Here is a 19,278-nt window from a genome sequence, read left to right as displayed (position 1 = left end):
GAGAAAATGCTTTTTTAAAAAGAAACTGGGCAACACCAATACCTATTCCCACAATTCTCCCCATTATGTCACATTAAGAAACATAATTGGCCTGCTGCCAAAAAGGCACAATGGTGCCACATACTGCTTAGCTTGAATGAGGCAATCTTACTTTAGCTGAAATTTTTTACATCATTGACTCTCCAATCACAGGCTCACATCAACACTTTTATGTAGTTTAATAAGGAATCAAGGCCTACAACACCAAGGTTGAAAGAAAGTAAAAAGGAATGGAAAATAAATTAAGTAGTAATTGTGTACATGTAAATAAATACCACATGCCTGTACTAATGTTCCTTCTACTTTAATTTTTAATACTTCAGGTATCGAATAATGACTCAGTGTTGGCAGCACCAGCCAGAAGACAGACCTAACTTTGCAACAATATTGGAACGAATTGATTATTGTACACAGGTAACCCTTACATATACATTTGATATATCTCGGGTGAGGTTACAATTATCTAGGATTACAGAGATGATGGTGTTCCTAAGAAAAGAATTATCGGCATTATTTGAGGATAATGTGGTAGTTCTTATCAAAACTTCTAAAATGTTTTAACTGAGGATTCTAACAAAAATGGAAGCTCATGAGATTTATGATGAAGTTATAAATTGGATTATTACTTAGCTAAATAAAAGGAAACAAAGGGTCATTATCAATACCTATTGGTAATAATTCAGAGAGAATTCCAAGGAACTGATAATGACACTCTGATGAGATCACAATACAGAGGCACAGAAAGGACTCAAGGAAAATCGGTACAAGCCTTAAATCAAAGAGAAATGAAGAGAGCTAATTCATTAAATCTATTTCCATTATGAAAACAGACAAGATTCAAGTTTTTTCTTAAATTATAAAGTAGAGTAACTTTTAATTTGTTCTTGAGATGTGAACAAAGCTTGCCGATCCAGCATTTATTACCCATCCTTAGTTTCCCTGAAGACATTTGTGTGGGACTGGAGAGACATTTAAGCCTCAGACCAGGTAGAGGGAGATACATATTTTAATTAAATCCCAGCAAATTTCTTTGTGATTTGCTAGTTTTTCTTTTATTTTTTCATGGGATGTGGTATCGCTGGCTAGGGCAGCATTTATTGCCTATGCCTAATTGCCTTTGAGAAGGTGGTGGTGAGCCACCTTCTTGAACCACTGAAGTCCATGTGGTGTACGTACACCCACAGTGCTGTTAGGAAGGGAGTTCCAGTATTTTGACCTAGCGACAGTGAAGTAACGTTGATATAGTTCCAAGTCAGGATGGTGTGTGGCTTGGAGGGGAGCTTGCAGATGGTAGTGGTCCCATGCATCTGCTGCCCTTGTCCTTCTAGGTGGTAGAGGTTGTGGGTTTGGAATGTTCTATCGAAGTAGCCTTGGTGAGTTGCTGCAGTGCATCTTATAGGTGGTATATGCCGCTGCCACTGTGCGTCGGTGGTAGAGGGAGTGAATATTGAAGGTGGTAGATGGGGTGCCAATCAAGTGGGCTGCTTTGTCCTAGATGGTCTCAAGCTTCTTGGATGCTGTTGGAGCTGCACCCATCCTGGCAAGTGGAGAGTATTCCATCATACTCCTGACTTGTGCCTTGTAGGTGGTGGACAGGCTCTGGGGAGACAGGAGGTGAGTTATTCGCTGCACAATTCCCAGCTTCTGATCTGCTCTTGTCACCACTGTACTTATATGGTTGGTCCAGTTCAATTTCTGCTCTTGATAACCCCCAGGATGTTGATAGTGGGGGATTCAGCGATGGTAATGCCATCGGATGTCAAGGGGAGCTGGTTAGATTCTCTCTTGTTGGATATGGTCATTGCCTGGCACTTGTGTGGCACAAATTTAACTTGCCATTTATCAGCCCAAGCCTGAATGTTGTCCAGGTCTTTGTTGCATGTTGACAGAGACTGCCTCTGTATCTGAGGAGTCACGAATGATGCTAAATGTTGTGCAATCATCAGTGAATATTCCCACTTCTGACCTTATGATGGACAGAAGCTCACATTAACAAGTTGCATTGATGGGATTTGAACTCATAACCTCTGGTTTGCTAGTATTGTACCATAACCTAATCAGGGATAGTATCACAGCTGCAGTAAGGGAGGTCGTCGAGGAGGGTTTGTCTACTCAGTCATTATGGGTGGAAGTCAGAAACAGGAAAGGAGCAGTCACTTTATTGGGAGTTTTCTATAGACCCCCCAATAGCAACAGAGACACGGAGGAACAGATTGGGAGGCAGATTTTTGGAAAGGTGCAGAAGTAACAGGGTTGTTGTCATGGGTGATTTCAACTTCCCTAATATTGATTGGAACCTCCTTAGTGCAAATAGTTTGGATGGAGCAGTTTTTATCAGGTGTGTCCAGGAAGGTTTCCTGACTCAATATGTAGATAGGCTGACTAGAGGGGAGGCTATGTTGGATTTGGTGCTTGGCAACGAACCAGGCCAGGTGGCAGATCTCTCGGTGGGAGAGCATTTCGGTGATAGTGATCACAACTCCCTGACCTTTACTATAGTCATGGAGAGGGACAGGAGCAGACGGGATGGAAAAATATTTAATTGGGGGAGGGGAAATTACAATGCTATTAGGCAGGAACTGGGGAGCATAAATTGGGAACAGATGTTCTCAGGGAAATGCACGACAGAAATGTGGAGGTTGTTTAGGGAGCACTTGCTGCGACTGCTGGATAGGTTTGTCCCAATGAGGCAAGGAAGGGATGGTAGGGTGAAGGAACCTTGGATGACAAGAGATGTGGAACAGCTAGTCAAGAGGAAGAAGGAAGCTTACTTAAGGTTGAGGAAGCAAGGATCAGACAGGGCTCTAGAGGGTTACAAGGTAGCCAGGAAGGAACTGAAGAATGGACTTAGGAGAGCTAGAAGGGGACATGAAAAAGTCTTGGCGGGTAGGATTAAGGAAAATCCCAAGGCGTTCTACACTTATGTGGGGAACAAGAGGATGGCCAGAGTGAGGGTAGGGCCGATCAGGGATAGTGGAGGGAACTTGTGCCTGGAGTCGGAGGAGGTAGGGGAGGTCCTAAATGAATACTTTGCTTCAGTATTCACTAGTGAGAGGGACCTGGTCGTTTGTGAGGACAGCGTGAAACAGGCTGATATGCTCGAACAAGTTGATGTTAAGAGGGAGGATGTGCTGGAAATTTTGAAAGACATGAGGACAGATAAGTCCCCGGGGCCAGACGGGATATACCCAAGGATATTACGGGAAGCGAGGGAAGAGATTGCCGCGCCTTTGGCGATGATCTTTGCGTCCTCACTGTCCACTGGAGTAGTACTGGATGATTGGAGGGTGGCAAATGTTATTCCCTTGTTCAAGAAAGGGAATAGGGATAACCCTGGGAATTATAGACCAGTCAGTCTTACATCGGTAGTGGGCAAATTATTGGAGAGGATTCTGAGAGACAGGATTTATGATTATTTGGAAAAGCATAGCTTTATTAGAGACAGTCAGCATAGCTTTGTGAGTGGCAGGTCATGCCTCACAAGCCTTATTGAATTCTTTGAAGATGTGACAAAACACATTGATGAAGGAAGAGCAGTGGATGTGGTGTATATGGATTTTAGCAAGGCGTTTGATAAGGTTCCCCATGGTAGGCTCATTCAGAAAGTAAGGAGGCATGGGATACAGGGAAAGTTGGCTGTCTGGATACAGAATTGGCTGGCCCATAGAAGACAGAGGGTGGTAGTAGATGGAAAGTATTCAGCCTGGAGCTCGGTGACCAGTGGTGTTCCGCAGGGATCTGTTCTGGGACCTCTGCTCTTTGTGATTTTTATAAATGACTTGAATGAGGAAGTGGAAGGCTGGGTTAGCAAGTTTGCCGATGACACAAAGGTTGCTGGAGTTGTGGATAGTGTGGAAGGCTGTTGTAGGTTGCAACGGGACATTGACAGGATGCAGAGCTGGGCTGAGAAGTGGCAGATGGAGTTCAACCTGGAGAAGTGTGAAGTGATTCATTTTGGAAGGTTGAATTTGAATGCAGAATACAGGCTTAAAGACAGGATTCTTGGTAGTGTGGAGGAACAGAGGGATCTTGGGGTCCATGTCCATAGATCGCTCAAAGTTGCCACCCAAGTTGATAGGGTTGTTAAGAAAGCGTATGGTGTGTTGGCTTTCATTAACAGGATTGAGTTTAAGAGCCGTGAGGTTATGCTGCAGCTCTATAAGGCCCTGGTTAGACCACACTTGGAATATTGTGTTCAGTTCTGGTCGCCTCATTATAGGAAGGATGTGGAAGCTTTAGAGAGGGTGCAGAGGAGATTTACCAGGATGCTGCCTGGACTGGAGGGCATGTCTTACGAAGAAAGGTTGAAGGAGCTAGGGCTTTTCTCATTGGAGCGAAGAAGGATGAGAGGTGACTTGATAGAGGTGTACAAGATGATGAGAGGCATAGATAGAGTGGATAGCCAGAGACTTTTTCCCAGGGTGGAAAGGGCTATCACCAGGGGCATAATTTTAAGGTGATTGGAGGAAGGTTTCGGGGAGATGTCAAAGGTAGGTTCTTTACACAGAGAGTGGTGGGTGGGTGGAATGCACTACCAGCGGTGGTAGTAGAAGCAGATACGTTAGGGACATTTAAGCGACTCTTGGATAGGTACATGGATGATGGGCGGTGGGCAGATATATTGGGGGGAGGGGGGGAACATGAAGAGCTTCTTTCTTTGAACCAAAAGAGCAAATGTAGAGCTGATAATACATGAATGAAACTGCAAGCTAAAGATAATTTGAGGAATAAAGAGAGTATAGCAGAGGGATGGTAGATCTGACACCAAAGCAAGAGGGAAATCAAAAAAGTCTAATCAACCGCAAGCTTGAACTTGAATAATAGGATGGGCAGAATGGTCTATTGTCATTCCTGCCTCCTTGTACTCTACTGTTTTATGCCTACTGGTGCACAAGGATTTGGATGGATCTGGCTCTTACCTCTTCCCTGTTCCTGCTGGTAACCAGAACCCAGTGAGAGAGTGCAACACTGAGGTGGTGTCTTTTTTTGAGGGAACTGATATTCGATAAAAGGGAAACTGTGGTCCTGCCAGTTGATTGGTAAGGTAACTAATTAAGAAGCAGAAAATCAGACATTTGGCCAAACAGAAAGAAGATTACAGATACATATAAAAAACTATTCATATTTTAGAAGTTAATTTCCTTTCTGAAGGTGGTGTTTCGCATTAGGGTACTAGCCCCTGGGCACTTGCAGCCATCTGATGCCTCACTGGAGTGACCTTTAGTGAACACAGCTAAGTCTGGTTTCTTCTTTTTCCTAATCTGGGAACACAGGGTCTATTTGTTCATGTATGAAGAGCTCTATTTATTTGTTGTGTGCGTATTTCTTTGCGGAGATGTATTTAAGTTGCAGGTTTGTCATGTGACCTGTGATCCAGCAGTCGATCATGTATTGTTTGCACTTTTTCCTTAGGATCCTGATGTAATAAACACTTGCTTGCCTGTAGAATACGGGCCTCCAGCAGAAGAAGAAGGAACTGTTCCTATGCGCCCAGATGACCCTGATGGATTATCACCACTTTTAGTTTCACCAGAACAAGAACCAGAGAATGAAAGTGCTTCCACTGTCCCCTCCCCACCACCCCAGCGTCCGACCAGCCTTTGCCTTGGTGAACATCGGATCAAATTTGTTCCAAATGATCCTGCCATTGTACATACTGGAGGGCCAGCTGAGGAGGGGGCTCATGTCAACAAGACATACTCACAAATGAACAACTCTTCTGCTTTACAACAAGGTAGGGGCTCCCAGAAAAAACCCACCAACCTCTGGAACCCTACGTATGGGTCATGGTTCACAGAAAAGCCTATTGTGCAAAATAACAACACTTTGACTGACAACAAACCACCGGAAAGGGAAGACTCTGGTTTCCATGCAAGTGGCGGTTCTTCTACTACCATGCCAACATCCAGACCGCAGGCCTCTGCTGTTATACTAGAACCTTCTTCCCTCATCGCCAATACATTGGATGTGCCTCTCTTCCGGCTACAGCATTTCCCTTGTGGGAATGTAAGTTATGCATTCCAGCAGCAGCAGCAGCAGCAGCAGCAGGGATTGTCTTCTGAAGCTACATCTGCTTGTGCTTCTTGTAAGGAAAATTACAACTCACATGTTAGTAAGGGCTTACCTGCCCAACAGGACCCACGTGTTCACCCTGTTGCCAATATACCCACTTGGGACTCAGGACTCTCACTAGCAGAGGATGTAAATGTCACTATATTGTAAATAAGAAAAACTAAAAGGTGGTTTTACTTAGGCAAGTATGACACCAACCAAAATAAAAAGCAGCAGCAAGTACCGTTTGGCTCACAGGACTAGTGCAGGGTTTTTGTTTTAAGCTGAAAATATAGTGAGAACTACATTTGAATATGAGACGAGCTGCAATGCAGTTAATGCATGTTAAGGTACCAAGCCTGTGTACAGGTAATCTTGAGCTGAAGTCACAAGTACAGGAAAGCTTCTGCAGCACCAACCGAGCTAATTTATACTGCTACAGTAACTTTTGAGCTAAAATAGACACAGTGGTCTTTTAATTATCTCACCAGCAGAACCCAGTAGCTTCAGCATATAACACCCTGAGGAGGGAGATGATTCGGTTTGAAAACTATGAGGGGGATCAGTAGGATCAAAAAGAAGAACTTGCACTTATATAGCGCCTCTCACAATCTCAATATGTCTCAAAGTACTTCACAGCCAATCAAGTACATTTGAAGTGTAGTCACTGTTACATTGTAAGAAAATCAATGTGAAAAGCTGTTCGTCTACAATCAAAGGGGGAGCAAGGAGACTTAACATCCTCTAATTTATGGCAGGATCTCACTCATCTGTGTTTCTCCACTACTGATCCCACTCAAGTATGCAAAATCAGTGAATGATCATCTAATCTGCATACAGGTGGCAGGCACCCTCAAGATCCCCAAGATCACCTCACATGCACTAGAAGGAGTCCAGTACAACTCTTCTGACTGCAAATACTGACCTTCTGTGAGGTCAAGATTGCAGGAATTCCCAATGTATGGAAGCCCCAATCCTGACCCTCCACACTTCACTGGGCTGTAAGGGGCAGGCGGAGACTCAGTGGGATGTAAAACATTAGGCCAGTACCTGGTGTATCCAGATACTGGCCTATTTTCTGGACCTTCTGCTGCACTCCTACCCTCCCACCAGAGTTACAGCAGGGGTGCACTGGAAAAGTCAAAGCATTTCAGGCCCGGAATGTAGAAACAAGCAAAGGCCATTTGGCCACACCAAGCTTATTCTGTTATGTGGTCCATCATTTAAGACCCTATTTAACCATTTATTCATCCTTTTCATTCAGAAATCCATTTCCCTCCAATTCCTGCTAAATTTGGAATTGTCCCAATTTCCTTTAACTTCTTCAACAAATAGCAGTGTTTTGCACAAGTCAATAATTGCAAAGAATATATTTATAAACTGAATGAAACCACAAGTCAAAGTTCACATAATGAATAACTTCTTTAGACTTATATTGTAAATAATAAGCCAACCATAAAATACATGAACATGAACTGGTTAAAGTTGGTTAAATTGTTTCTGCAGGCATAGAACTTTGATTTTGATTAGATAGTAATTTTGATACCTGTAATATATGAATGAATGACCATGCCTAATACTCCTACTTATATCTTCTTCCACATCGTGAGGATTTCAGTTCTTCTGAACTCTTAATATTTTGGGTTGGGCAGGTGGTATTCAGATGTTAAAGTGATTAAATATACAAACCCCATCATTGCTTTTTCTGAAGGCCTCCGTGCATCATATTGAAAATCCCATCCCTTTGAACTAGTGTTGACTCCCTTTCAACTCACTTGGATCCTGGGGATAGTTGCCCTGTAGCATACAATGGAGACATGAAAATTATCTATAAGTGCAGAATTTTCCAGAGTAACTCCATTTTCCCTTAATAGAGTTTTTAGTGGTGTATTTTGAAAATGTAGAGTTTGGAAGTAATTTATTTGCAATATGTTCAGGTCCGAAAGTTGTGCATTGTTGCCTTTACATGTTTATCCCAACTGGAGATTTGTTAGATAAAAACATAAAATGGTGGAAATACTCAGCAGGTCAGGTAGCATATGTGGAGAGAGAAATAGAGTTAACGTTTCAGGTTAATGACCTTTCATCAAACTGGGAAAAGTTAGAAATGTTATAGATTTGTTCGGGTTGAATGATCTTCCCTGGCACAATATTTTTAGAATATCATTATGAAACACTGGCCTCAATTTTAACTTGAAGGTGGCAAGCACATCCCACCTTCTCCAAATATGTAGATCAGGCTCCAGTCATGTAATCGGGGTCTGATTTGCTATTTTAACCTGAGGCTTCAGTGGGGCTGCACTGGTGGATTCCCTGACAAGCAACCGGAGTCAGAAGAGGTCAAGTTTCAATTTTTTTTTTCCCGTTTCTTTCTGGACCAGGAAAAGCAGCATCTGTAGCAATGATTTCCCCGCCTGGGGTCCTCCAATGGACTTTCCTAATGCTGATGACCAATCCTGCTCATCCCCTGGGACGGCCTCCATCCTCCTGGCTTTGATTCCTGCCAGGTTCAGGTGGAAGTTTGAGCTTGCATATGTAAATGGCGTCCAGGAGATAAAATCTCTCGGCCTCAGCATGCAAGTACGTCACTCGTCATTGCCGGAGGTGGGGGAAGGGATCCTTCCCTGCCCTGTGTTCAAATTGAGGCTGCTATTCCTGGAGTGAGTAAATGAATTCTGTGGGGAAACCAAAATTTAGCAACAGGGAAAGAATCCTAGGTCCCACAAGCCAGTTTCTTTTCCATAGATCAACCTCACCATTTTACTATATCTCTCAATGACTTTTCTCAAGGAATATATCAGTGTGTTTGTTGACTCTGTTGTACTGTCTGCTTCAATGCCTTTTTCCATGTTAAATTCTAACTATCTATTTATACTTACTTCCTCATGTTTAACTTGAAATAGAAAATGAGACCAGAGGATTGTAAATTTGTATCCTAGTATCAACTGACATTTGAATTTTTGTGGGGGTTGGCTATACTAAACGGGAATGTATATACACTGGTTATTGCTTCTTTCAGTAACTGTTATGATTTTATGAAAACATTTGCCTACATATTATTGCACTCCAAAAGCAAGTAATTGTGTGAAGCACTTTTGAGATATTTTGGCGCTCCATAAATGCAAATATTTCTTTGCTGAATTGAAGGAAAATCCTATGTAAAGTCCTGTGAGACAGTATTCAGATTATTACAAAGAAAGGATGTCTTTTGTGGGTCTGAACTTATAGCTGCCTCAGAGAGATCCAATCTGTTAGTAACTAGGAAGCCAGCTTTTGACTTGCCATAAGAAAAAAAAAATTGCAACTAACCGAAAGAGACCAAAACGCTTACAACGTTAATGTTCCATGTTGGGTACAAGATTTACAAGCTGTGGGAGCTATCATTCTCAAAGAAGGAAAACTCTAAATAAGTATAAATGTTCATTATGTCTGTTTCCACACTGTTCAGATAATTCTTGTCATGGTGATACTAGCTCCTTATTGGTTGATACTGACTGCATGGTCACCCAGAATACTTGATAACTTAGAACATGGTGGTGTCAATGTACTACCTTTCTGCATAAGGGTTACTAATTGCAACTCCTCCCTGGTGATCAGTTGGCACAGTAAAGTTACTATAGATGCATGGCCCTATGATTGTTTTACACCGAGCATAGTTATCAGTTACAATGAATAGATTTTGAAGTCATGTATTTTAAAAAAGCTGGATGTTAGAATTAAAATCAATAAAACCTAGAAATTGCAATATTAGTGTAAGAATGCTTAATACATTTATGAATTACATTTATTTGTCAACAATGTCAACAGAGGCATTAACCTATTCATTTTAAATAGGATGACATCTCTGGTAAAATAGTGGACAGAAGTATGTCACAGGGTGCTAATGTTGGAAACAGTAATTTCTCAGTTTAAAACATTAATAATGCGCTCTTCATACTCTGAGTGATGAAAAACAGACAAATTAATTTTTTTGACCAAATCTTCGGGTTGGCAACTTTAAGCAGCAGTGTTATCCTATCTGGTTATAACACTGCATGAATAAAAATTTTTAACATGTACATGCATTTATATATCATGACAAAATTATTGATGACTGATTCCGTCAGTTCATACCTAGCGCAAAGGAAGATAGTTGTAGTTGTTGGAGGTCAATCATCTGAGCTCCAGGACATCACTGCAGGAGTTCCTCGGGATGGTGTCCAAGGCCCAACCATCTTCAGCTGCTTCATCAATGACCTTCCGTCAATCATAAGGTCAGAAGTGGGGATGTTTGCTGATGATTTCACAATGTTCAGCACCATTCACGACTCTTCAGATACTGACGCAATCCAGGTAGAAATGCAGCAAGACCTGGAGAATATCCAGGCTGGGGCTGATAAGTAGCAAGTAACGTTCGCACCACACAAGTGCCAGGCAATGTCCATCTCCAATAAATCAGAATCTAACCATCTCCCCTTGACATTCAATGGCATTACCATCGCTGAATCCCTCATCATCAACATCCTGCGGGTTACCATTGACCAGAACTGAACTGGAGCAGCCATATAAATACCATGGCTACAAGAGCAGGTCAGAGGCTAGGAATCCTGTGGTGAACAACTCACCTCCTGTCGCCTCTAAGCCTGTCCACCATCTACAAGGCACAAGTCAGGAGTGTGATGGAATACTCTCCACATGCCTGGATGAGTGCAGCTCCAACAACACTCAAGCAGCTCGACATCATCCAGGGCAAAGCAGCCTGCTTGATTGGCACCCTATCCACCACTTTCACCTTTCACTGCCTCCACCAGCAAAACACAGTGGCAACTGTGTGTATCATCTACAAGATGCACTGCAGCTCCTTAGACAGCACCTTCCAAACCCAGGACAAAGGCACCAGATGCATGGGAACACCACCACCTACAAGTTTCCTTCCGAGCCACACACCATCCTGACTTGGAACTATATCACCGTTCTTTCACTGTTGCTGGGTCAAAATCCTGGAACTCCCTTCCTAACAGCAGTGTGGGTGTACCTAGCCCACATGGACCGCAGCGGTTCAAGAAGGTAGCTCACCACCACCTTCTCAAGAGCAATAAGGGATGGGAAGTAAATGCTGGCCTAGCCAGCAATGCCCACATCCCATGAACAAATATTTAAAAAAAGTTGTTAACACATTATTTGTGGCATGCAGCTCCTTCAAGATGCTGAGGTAAATCATAGAATTGTTAAGCGCAGAAGCAGGCCATCATGTCTGCACTGACTGTCCGAATGAGCAATTCGCTTAGTGGCATTCCCCCCGCCTTCTCCCCGTAACCCTGCACATTCTTCACAGAATTGTTGAGCGCAGAAGGAGGCCATTCGGCCCAAAAGTATAGTTCTATGAGTATGACTGTGTCAGGCTGTTGCTTGATTAGTCTGTGGGAGAGCTGTCCCAATTTTGGCACAAGTCCCCAAGCTTTACTGAGGAGAATTTTATAGGATTAACTCAATAAGGAAAGCAGATTTCCTTCCATTAAGGGCAGTAGTGAACCAGATAGGTTTTTAATTACACTCCAGTAATTTCATAGTAGTTTTTTTTAAATTCCAGATTTATTTGAGAACTGAATTTAAAGTCCCCAGCTGCTATGGTGGAGATTTGAACTCATGTCCCCAAAACATTAGTCTAAATCGCTAGATTAGATTAGATTAGATTAGAGATACAGCACTGAAACAGGCCCTTCGGCCCACCGAGTCTGTGCCGAACATCAACCACCCATTTATACTTCTTTTTTCTTTTGGGCCTCCTTACCTCGAGAGACAATGGATATGCGCCTGGAGGTGGTCAGTGGTTTGTGAAGCAGCGCCTGGAGTGGCTATAAAGGCCAATTCTGGAGTGACAGGCTCTTCCACAGGTGCTGCAGAGAAATTTGTTTGTCGGGGCTGTTGCACAGTTGGCTCTCCCCTTGCGCCTCTGTCTTTTTTCCTGCCAACTACTAAGTCTCTTCGACTCGCCACAATTTAGCCCTGTCTTTATGGCTGCCCGCCAGCTCTGGCGAATGCTGGCAACTGACTCCCACGACTTGTGATCAATGTCACACGATTTCATGTCGCGTTTGCAGACGTCTTTATAGCGGAGACATGGACGGCCGGTGGGTCTGATACCAGTGGCGAGCTCGCTGTACAATGTGTCTTTGGGGATCCTGCCATCTTCCATGCGGCTCACATGGCCAAGCCATCTCAAGCGCCGCTGACTCAGTAGTATGTATAAGCTGGGGGTGTTGGCCGCTTCAAGGACTTCTGTGTTGGAGATATAGTCCCACTAATATACACTAATCCCATATTCCTACCAAACATCCCCACCTGTCCCTATATTTCGCTACCACCTACCTATACTAGTGACAATTTATAATGGCCAATTTACCTATCAACCTGCAAGTCTTTTGGCTTGTGGGAGGAAACCGGAGCACCCGGAGAAAACCCACACAGACACAGGGAGAACTTGCAAACTCCACACAGGCAGTACCCGGAATCGAACCCGGGTCCCTGGAGCTGTGAGGCTGCGGTGCTAACCACTGCGCCACTGTGCAAAGGTAACTTCTAACCTCCAGCACCTGTTTCAATTCAACTTTCCCAGATAGCCAACATGGTTCTTTAATGTTATTAAACATAAATATCATTCATTTCCACAGGGTTCCCCAGATTGGCCACATTATACCACTTCTTTGGGGTTTCCAAACCTTGTGCTCCATTCAAAAAGCAGCCCTCAGCACTATTCAGTATGTGTAATCTCATTACATATTATTATTTTACCTCCCACCCGTCCGCCACCCCCCACCTTCCACCACTTAATTTGGTTCACCTCGTAAAAGTTTGTTATTGGAATGTGGATGTCACTTGCAAGGTTAACATTTATTGCTCATCCCTCATTGCTATGAACAGTTTGATACAACTGAGTGATTTGCTAGGCTACTTCAGAGACAACTACATTGGTGTGGGACTGGAGTCACATATAGTACAGACCAGGCAAGGAAGCAGATTTACTTCCATAAAGGATATTAGTAAGCCAGTTGGGTTTTATGATAATCCAACAGATCAGCCATGATATAACTAAATGGCTGAACAGGCTTGAGAAGGTGAATAGCCTACTCCAGATCCTATATGAGAGAGTCATGGTCACTTATTTATTGACACAAGCTTTTCATTTTAAATATTGTAATATAAAAATTCAAATTCTCAAATAGCTGTGGTGGATTAGAGCTCAATTTCTCTGATTAGTTCAAACCTATACTACCATACCCCCTTAAATACTTATACTTTGCTCTTCATTACCCACACCATCTTTACTTACCTCATACTCAACCACTCACTTACTTCCACTCCATCACTGAGGTCTGAGGATGTACTCATTATTTACTCGGGATTAGTACTAGAAGTATAAAGGGGAAGGTTAGAAGGTTTTTTTCATGCAAAGGATTATTAAAATATAGAATGCATTATGACAAGTAGATACTGAAATCAAGTCAATTTGCACACAAAGAATTAAATAAACACAAAGAAAATAATAAAGGGCAAGGAGAAAGCAGAGAAATGTGATTACATAGCTCTGATATGCAGCTAGCATGGCACAGACTTTGTGTACCAATTGGCCTAGTTTGGTGCCAAAATTTCTATGCCAAAGGCCATAAAGAATTATGCAATATTTTAACTTCTGCTTTTAATTTAGTCACAATTTGCTTGTGTTGCTCTGTCCGCATTTCAATCACACAAATCGCATCCTTGCATATTTATATAAATTTGAATATTCCACGAATCTACAAGTCTCATTTAAATTCTTCATGACAATCACAATTTTCTTAGTCATTGGTGCAAGGTAAACATGGCCTGGAGATTTCTGTTGTAATGGGTAGCATTGTGCTAGAAAAGTGACTTTTGGCTTGCATCATCATTGAAGATAACCTGTCTCAGAGACAAGACCATAATAACAGCAAGGAAGTAGAAAGGATTCAACCCACAGGTTATTTTCTTCTGGGGCACAGTAGAGGGAGCTTTACTGTTTGTCTATACTGCATGTGACCTGAGTGCCAGGAGGTAGGAATGAAGATTCCATTATCCAGCATAGATTGATATCCCTCAATGAATTCAGAGGAAGCAAAAAGGCAGAAAGGAATTAATTACTGAAAGTAATACACCAAAGTACAATGTGTCGGAATGGAGGATCATTGGGTTTGATCTATTGTGCTGCGTTTCCAATTTTTACCTATGCAAGTGGAAACTAGGTGGCAAACCTCACCAGGCTGCTCTTGTTACTAGTCCAGTAACATAACCACTATGCTATAGCACGCATAAAGTTCTACCTATTGAAGATAAAATAATTTTCTTGTGACATGTTTAACAATCTTAACCATCACTTGCTGAGTCAAAGATTTTTTTTATTCATTTCATGGGACATGGGCATCGCTGACAAGGCCAGCAGTTGTTGCCCGTCCCTAATTGCCGTTGAGAAGGTGGTGGTGAGCTGCCTTCTTGAAGCGCTGCAGTCCATCTGGTGCAGGTACACCCACAGTGTCGCTCGGGAGGGAGTTCCAGGATTTTGACCCAGCGACAGTGAAGGAACGACGATATAGTTCCATGTCAGGATGGCGTGTGGCTTGGAGGGGAACTTGTAGGTGGTGGTGTTCCCATGCGTCTGCTGCCCTTGTCCTTCTAGGTGGAAGAGGTCGCAGGTTTGGAAGGTGCTGTCAAAGGAGGCATGGTGAGTTGCTACAATGTATCTTGTTGATGGGACACACTACTGCCCCTCTGCCTCGGTGGTGGAGGGAATGGATGTTTATGATGGTGAATGGGGTGCCAATCAAGCGGGCTGCTTTTTCCTGGATGGTGTCGAACTTCTTGAGTGTTGTTGGAGCCACACTCATCCAGGGAAGTGGAGAGTCTTCCATCACACTCCTGACTTGTGCCTTGCAGATGGTGGACAGGCTTTGGGCAGTCAGGAGGTGAGTTACTTGCCACAGAATTCCCAGCCTCTGACCTGCTCTTGTAGCCACAGTATTTATGTGGATGGTCCAGTTCAGTTTCTGGTCAATGGTAACCCCCAGGATGTTATAATTTGCATCAGGATGTGGGAAGTCTGTCAACTGTTAATATGACTGATTACAAATCAGTGTAAATACATTATCAGCCTCGGAAAGAGGAAGACAACTTATTGTCTTCCGTGTGATTCTTCATCACGAAGGGTTACACCTGAAACATTAGCATATCCTTCTCTTTTACACGATTGCTTGAATGATCTCATTCTTCCAGAAAACAACGCCTCTTCCTATTAAAGCATCTAACTCTACTCTTAGAATCCAGCATCTAAAGTCTCAACCATTCTTTCTGACCTACCCACTGTGGACTTCTAGCATTTTATGTTTTATCTCTGATATCCAGCATTGTTGCAGATGGCTATCTTTGCAGCCCCATTTGTATACCAACTAATCTAAAAATTATCTTCAAAACGCCCTGTGAATTTCAACCGCTTTGCTTCGTTTCAAAGGTGGTTGGATGCTATGTATCTCTATGTTAAGCAACATTAATTGTATGGAGACTTTTCCACTTAGTCAAAATGCAATTTCCATCTCTCCCTGAACAGTAGTCACTGCCATCATCAAGCCGATTAATACATCCCCAAACATTCAAGACGGTTTTTTACTTAGATGCACTGTTCAATCTCTAAAATATGGCAGGTAGCATCGACCACCATTTTGGTGAATCATTTGGTGCTTTTTTCAGCATTCTCAGTGACAGGTATTAAAATATATTTGCATGTGCTTCAATTGTGTGTGTTTTAACTTTGCTGGAAAATATTGAGGTGTAGTGTCATTTCAATTGTTACCAGGAGCCCAGGACTAACTTTGGTTTTGTGTCAGGGTTTAATGGTCACTACTACATGTACAATATCAACTAATGATTACATTTTGATGTTTTCAATGACAAAATCATATTCATGGCACCATCTTTGTTTAGTGTTTCCAGCAAGATCCTACAAACAATAGAGAAAACATATGAAGTCATTCACTTTAAATAGTGTGGAGCTTCTATTGTTTATTTTGTATTTTATATATATATACATAAAACAAGAAGGCCACATCGACTGTGAGGTACAATGGCTTCTTGATTCACATTAGGCCTCGTCTTGCCAAGTATTTGCTTGGTTGACCTTTGGCAAAAATGAAGAACATTCAAGTGCAACTGACAAATATCCAGCTGAGGTCATAAGAAGATGCTATTGGTACGTCCCCAGGTTATGCTATCGTGTAGATAATGTGTGTAACTTCTCTTAACAGCAAGATGCACTGACTGCTTACATTTTTTTCATTCATGGGATGTGGACATTGCTGGCAAGACCAGCATTTATTGCCCACCCCTAACTGTCCTTTAAAAAGTGGTGGTGAGTTGCCGCCTTGAAAAGCTGGGGTCCATGTGGCGTAGGTACTCCACACTACTGTTGGGGAAGGAATTCCAGGATAATGACCTTGAAGGAACAGCAATATATTTCTAAGTCAGGATGGTGCGTGGCTTGGAACTTGGAGGTGGTGGCGTTCCCATGCACCTGCTGCTCTTGTCCTTCTAAGTGGCAAAGGTTGCGGGTTTGGAAGGTGCTGTCAAAGAAGCTTTGGTGAGTTGCTGCAGTGCATCTTGTAGATGGTGAACACTGCTGCCACTGTGCGTCGGTGATGGAGGGCGTGAATGTTTAAGGTGATGAATGAGGTGCCAATCAAGGGGGCTGCTTTGTCCTGGATGGTGTGAGCTTCTCGAATGTTGTTGGAGCTGCACCTATTCCTGCAACTGAAGAGTATTCCATCACACTCCTGACTTGTGTCTTGTAGGTGTTGGAGAGGCATTGAGGAGTCAGGAGGTAAGTCACTCACCACAGAATACCCAGCCTCTGACCTGTTCTTGTAGCCACCATATTTATGTGGCTGGTCCAATTAAGTTTCTGGTCAATGGTGATTCCTCAGGACATTGATGGAGGGGCATGCAATGATGGTAATGCCATTGAATGTTATTTCCCACTTATCAGCACAAGCCTGCATGTTGTCCAGATCTTGCTGCATGGGGGTGCAAGCTCCTTCATTATCTGAGGAATTGCAACTGGAACTGAAGATTCTTCTGGTGGAAAGGCCATTGATGAAGCAGCTAAAATGGTTGGGCCTAAGATACTACCCCGAGGAACTCCTGCAGTGAGTTCTTGGGGCTGAGATGATTTGCCTCCCAACAACCACAAGCATCTTCCTTTGTGCTAGGTATGATTTCAGCCAATGAAGAGATTTCCCCTTAATCCCTATTGACTTCAATTTTACTTGGGTTCCTTGGTGCCACACTCAGTCTAATGCTGCTTTGATGTCAAGTGTTGTCACTCTCACTTCATCTCTCGAATACAGCTCTTTCATCCATGTTTGACCCAAGGCTATAATCAGGTCCGGAACTGAGTAATCTTGGCGAAACCTAAACTGAGCATCAGGGAGCTATTTGATAGCGCTGTCGATGACACCTTCTGTTACTTTGCTGGTGATTGACAGCAGACTGATCAGGTGGTAATTGCTGGAATGGATTGTTCCTGCTTTTTGTGGGCAGGACATACGAGGCAATTTTCCACTTTGTCTGGTGTAGGTGTATTTGTACAGTTTGGCTATAGGTATTGCTAGTTCTGGGGCATAAGTCTTCAGGACTAATACCTGGACATTGTCAGGGCCTGTAGCTTTTGACATAACTAGTGTGCTCAGCTGTTACTTGTTATCATGTGGAGTGAATGGAATTTGCTGAAGACTGGCGTCTGTCATAGTGGGACCTCAGGAGGCCAAGATGGGTCATCCACTTGGCACTTCTGGCTGAAGATGGTTGTGAATGCTTCAGCCTTGTCTTTTGCACTCATGTGCTGGCCTCTGCCATCACTGAGGATGGGGATATTCATGGAGCCTCCTCTTCCCATTAGTTGTTTCATTGTCCAACACCATTCACGACTAGATGTGGCAGGACTGTGGAGCTTTGATCTGATCCGTTGGTTGTGGGATCGCTTGGCTTTGTCTATAGCTTGCTGCTTCTGTTGTTTAACATGCATGTAGTCTTGTGTTGTAGCTTCACTAGGTTGCCACCTCATTTTTACGTATGTCTGGTGCTACTCCTGGCATTCTCTTCTACACTCTTTGTTGAATCAGGACTGGTCATCTGACTTGATGGTTAATGGTAGAGTGAGGGATAGTTCGCGCCATGAGGTTACAGATTGTGGGTGAGTACAATTTTGTTACTGCTGATGGTCCACAGTGCCTCATGGATGCCCAGTTTTGAGTTTCTAGATCTGTTCTGAATCTATCCCATTTAGCACATTGATAGTTCTACACAACATGATGGAGAGTGTCCTCAGCACAAAGACGGTCTTTGCCTCCACAAGGACTGTGCGGTGGTCACTCCTATTGATGCTGTCATTGGACAGATGGATCTGCGACAGGTAGATTTAAAAACAAACAAATTTAACAAATTCCAAATGTAATAACGTTCATAATTTCCATCATGTGAAAACCTTCTAGAGATAATTTTCTCTGTGCAATGGTGTAAAACAGGTGATAGTGAACTGGCTGCTGATTTTACATCTCTCCCAATTTTTATTTCCATTGATTTCAAAATCAGAGAAATAAATAAGACATAAATTGTTGGTTTGGGCCTTTCTTTAATTTTTATATAGGCCTAGATTTTCCTGTTAAAATAACCCTGAGGTTAATGGCGTGCACCATTATTTATGTACAAATGGTATTGCAACTTCAAGCGAGGGGAAGGTGCATGGTTAAACTCAAAAATCCAAAAGTTGCTATCTGAGTCGTGCCACTCCACCATTAGCTGAACAGAAATGGCATCTTGCTGACTCCCTCACCATTGAAATGCATTGAATGTCATGATGTTACTGTATTTGCACCGTAAATATGAACTAAACTCACCACAGAAAGTTAAGTCTTGTCCATTACAGTGTAAGTATCATTTTAACAAAGTGATGTGTTAATTACTGTCAGACAAGCTCTCTGCTGCTGAAAATTACCAGTTACAATTGCGGGGTTTAATTCCTTCAGGTTTTAATTGTTGTTGGAGGTTCTAAAAATGTAAAATTTAAAATTTTATTTTACTTTTCACATTACCTTTCTTTTTCTCTCTCCCTTAATCTAATCTTTCTTTCCCTCTCTTTATTTCTCTTTCTGC

The 19,278-nt window shown here is 42.7% G+C and overlaps 1 protein-coding gene across 2 annotated transcripts in view; it reads left to right on the top strand.

The window, feature by feature from the left end:
* Nucleotides 1–19,278, top strand: part of LOC137376531 (ALK tyrosine kinase receptor-like) — a 1,023,571-nt gene that overhangs the window by 990,032 nt on the left and 14,261 nt on the right. The window contains exons 28-29 of one of the 2 annotated variants that reach the window (XM_068045253.1): nt 363–453; nt 5,452–6,045. In XM_068045253.1, coding sequence (XP_067901354.1) covers nt 363–453; nt 5,452–6,045 — 685 coding nt within the window. Of the gene's footprint in view, nt 1–362; nt 454–5,451; nt 10,628–19,278 lie in introns of those variants that run through there. The other variant, XM_068045252.1, reaches the window with a different exon arrangement.

Source organism: Heterodontus francisci, chromosome 13, assembly GCF_036365525.1.
Source record: "Heterodontus francisci isolate sHetFra1 chromosome 13, sHetFra1.hap1, whole genome shotgun sequence".
Lineage (NCBI taxonomy): Eukaryota > Metazoa > Chordata > Chondrichthyes > Heterodontiformes > Heterodontidae > Heterodontus > Heterodontus francisci.
The sequence above is the reverse complement of the archived record's forward strand: the minus strand, read 5'-3'. Positions and strand labels throughout refer to the sequence as shown.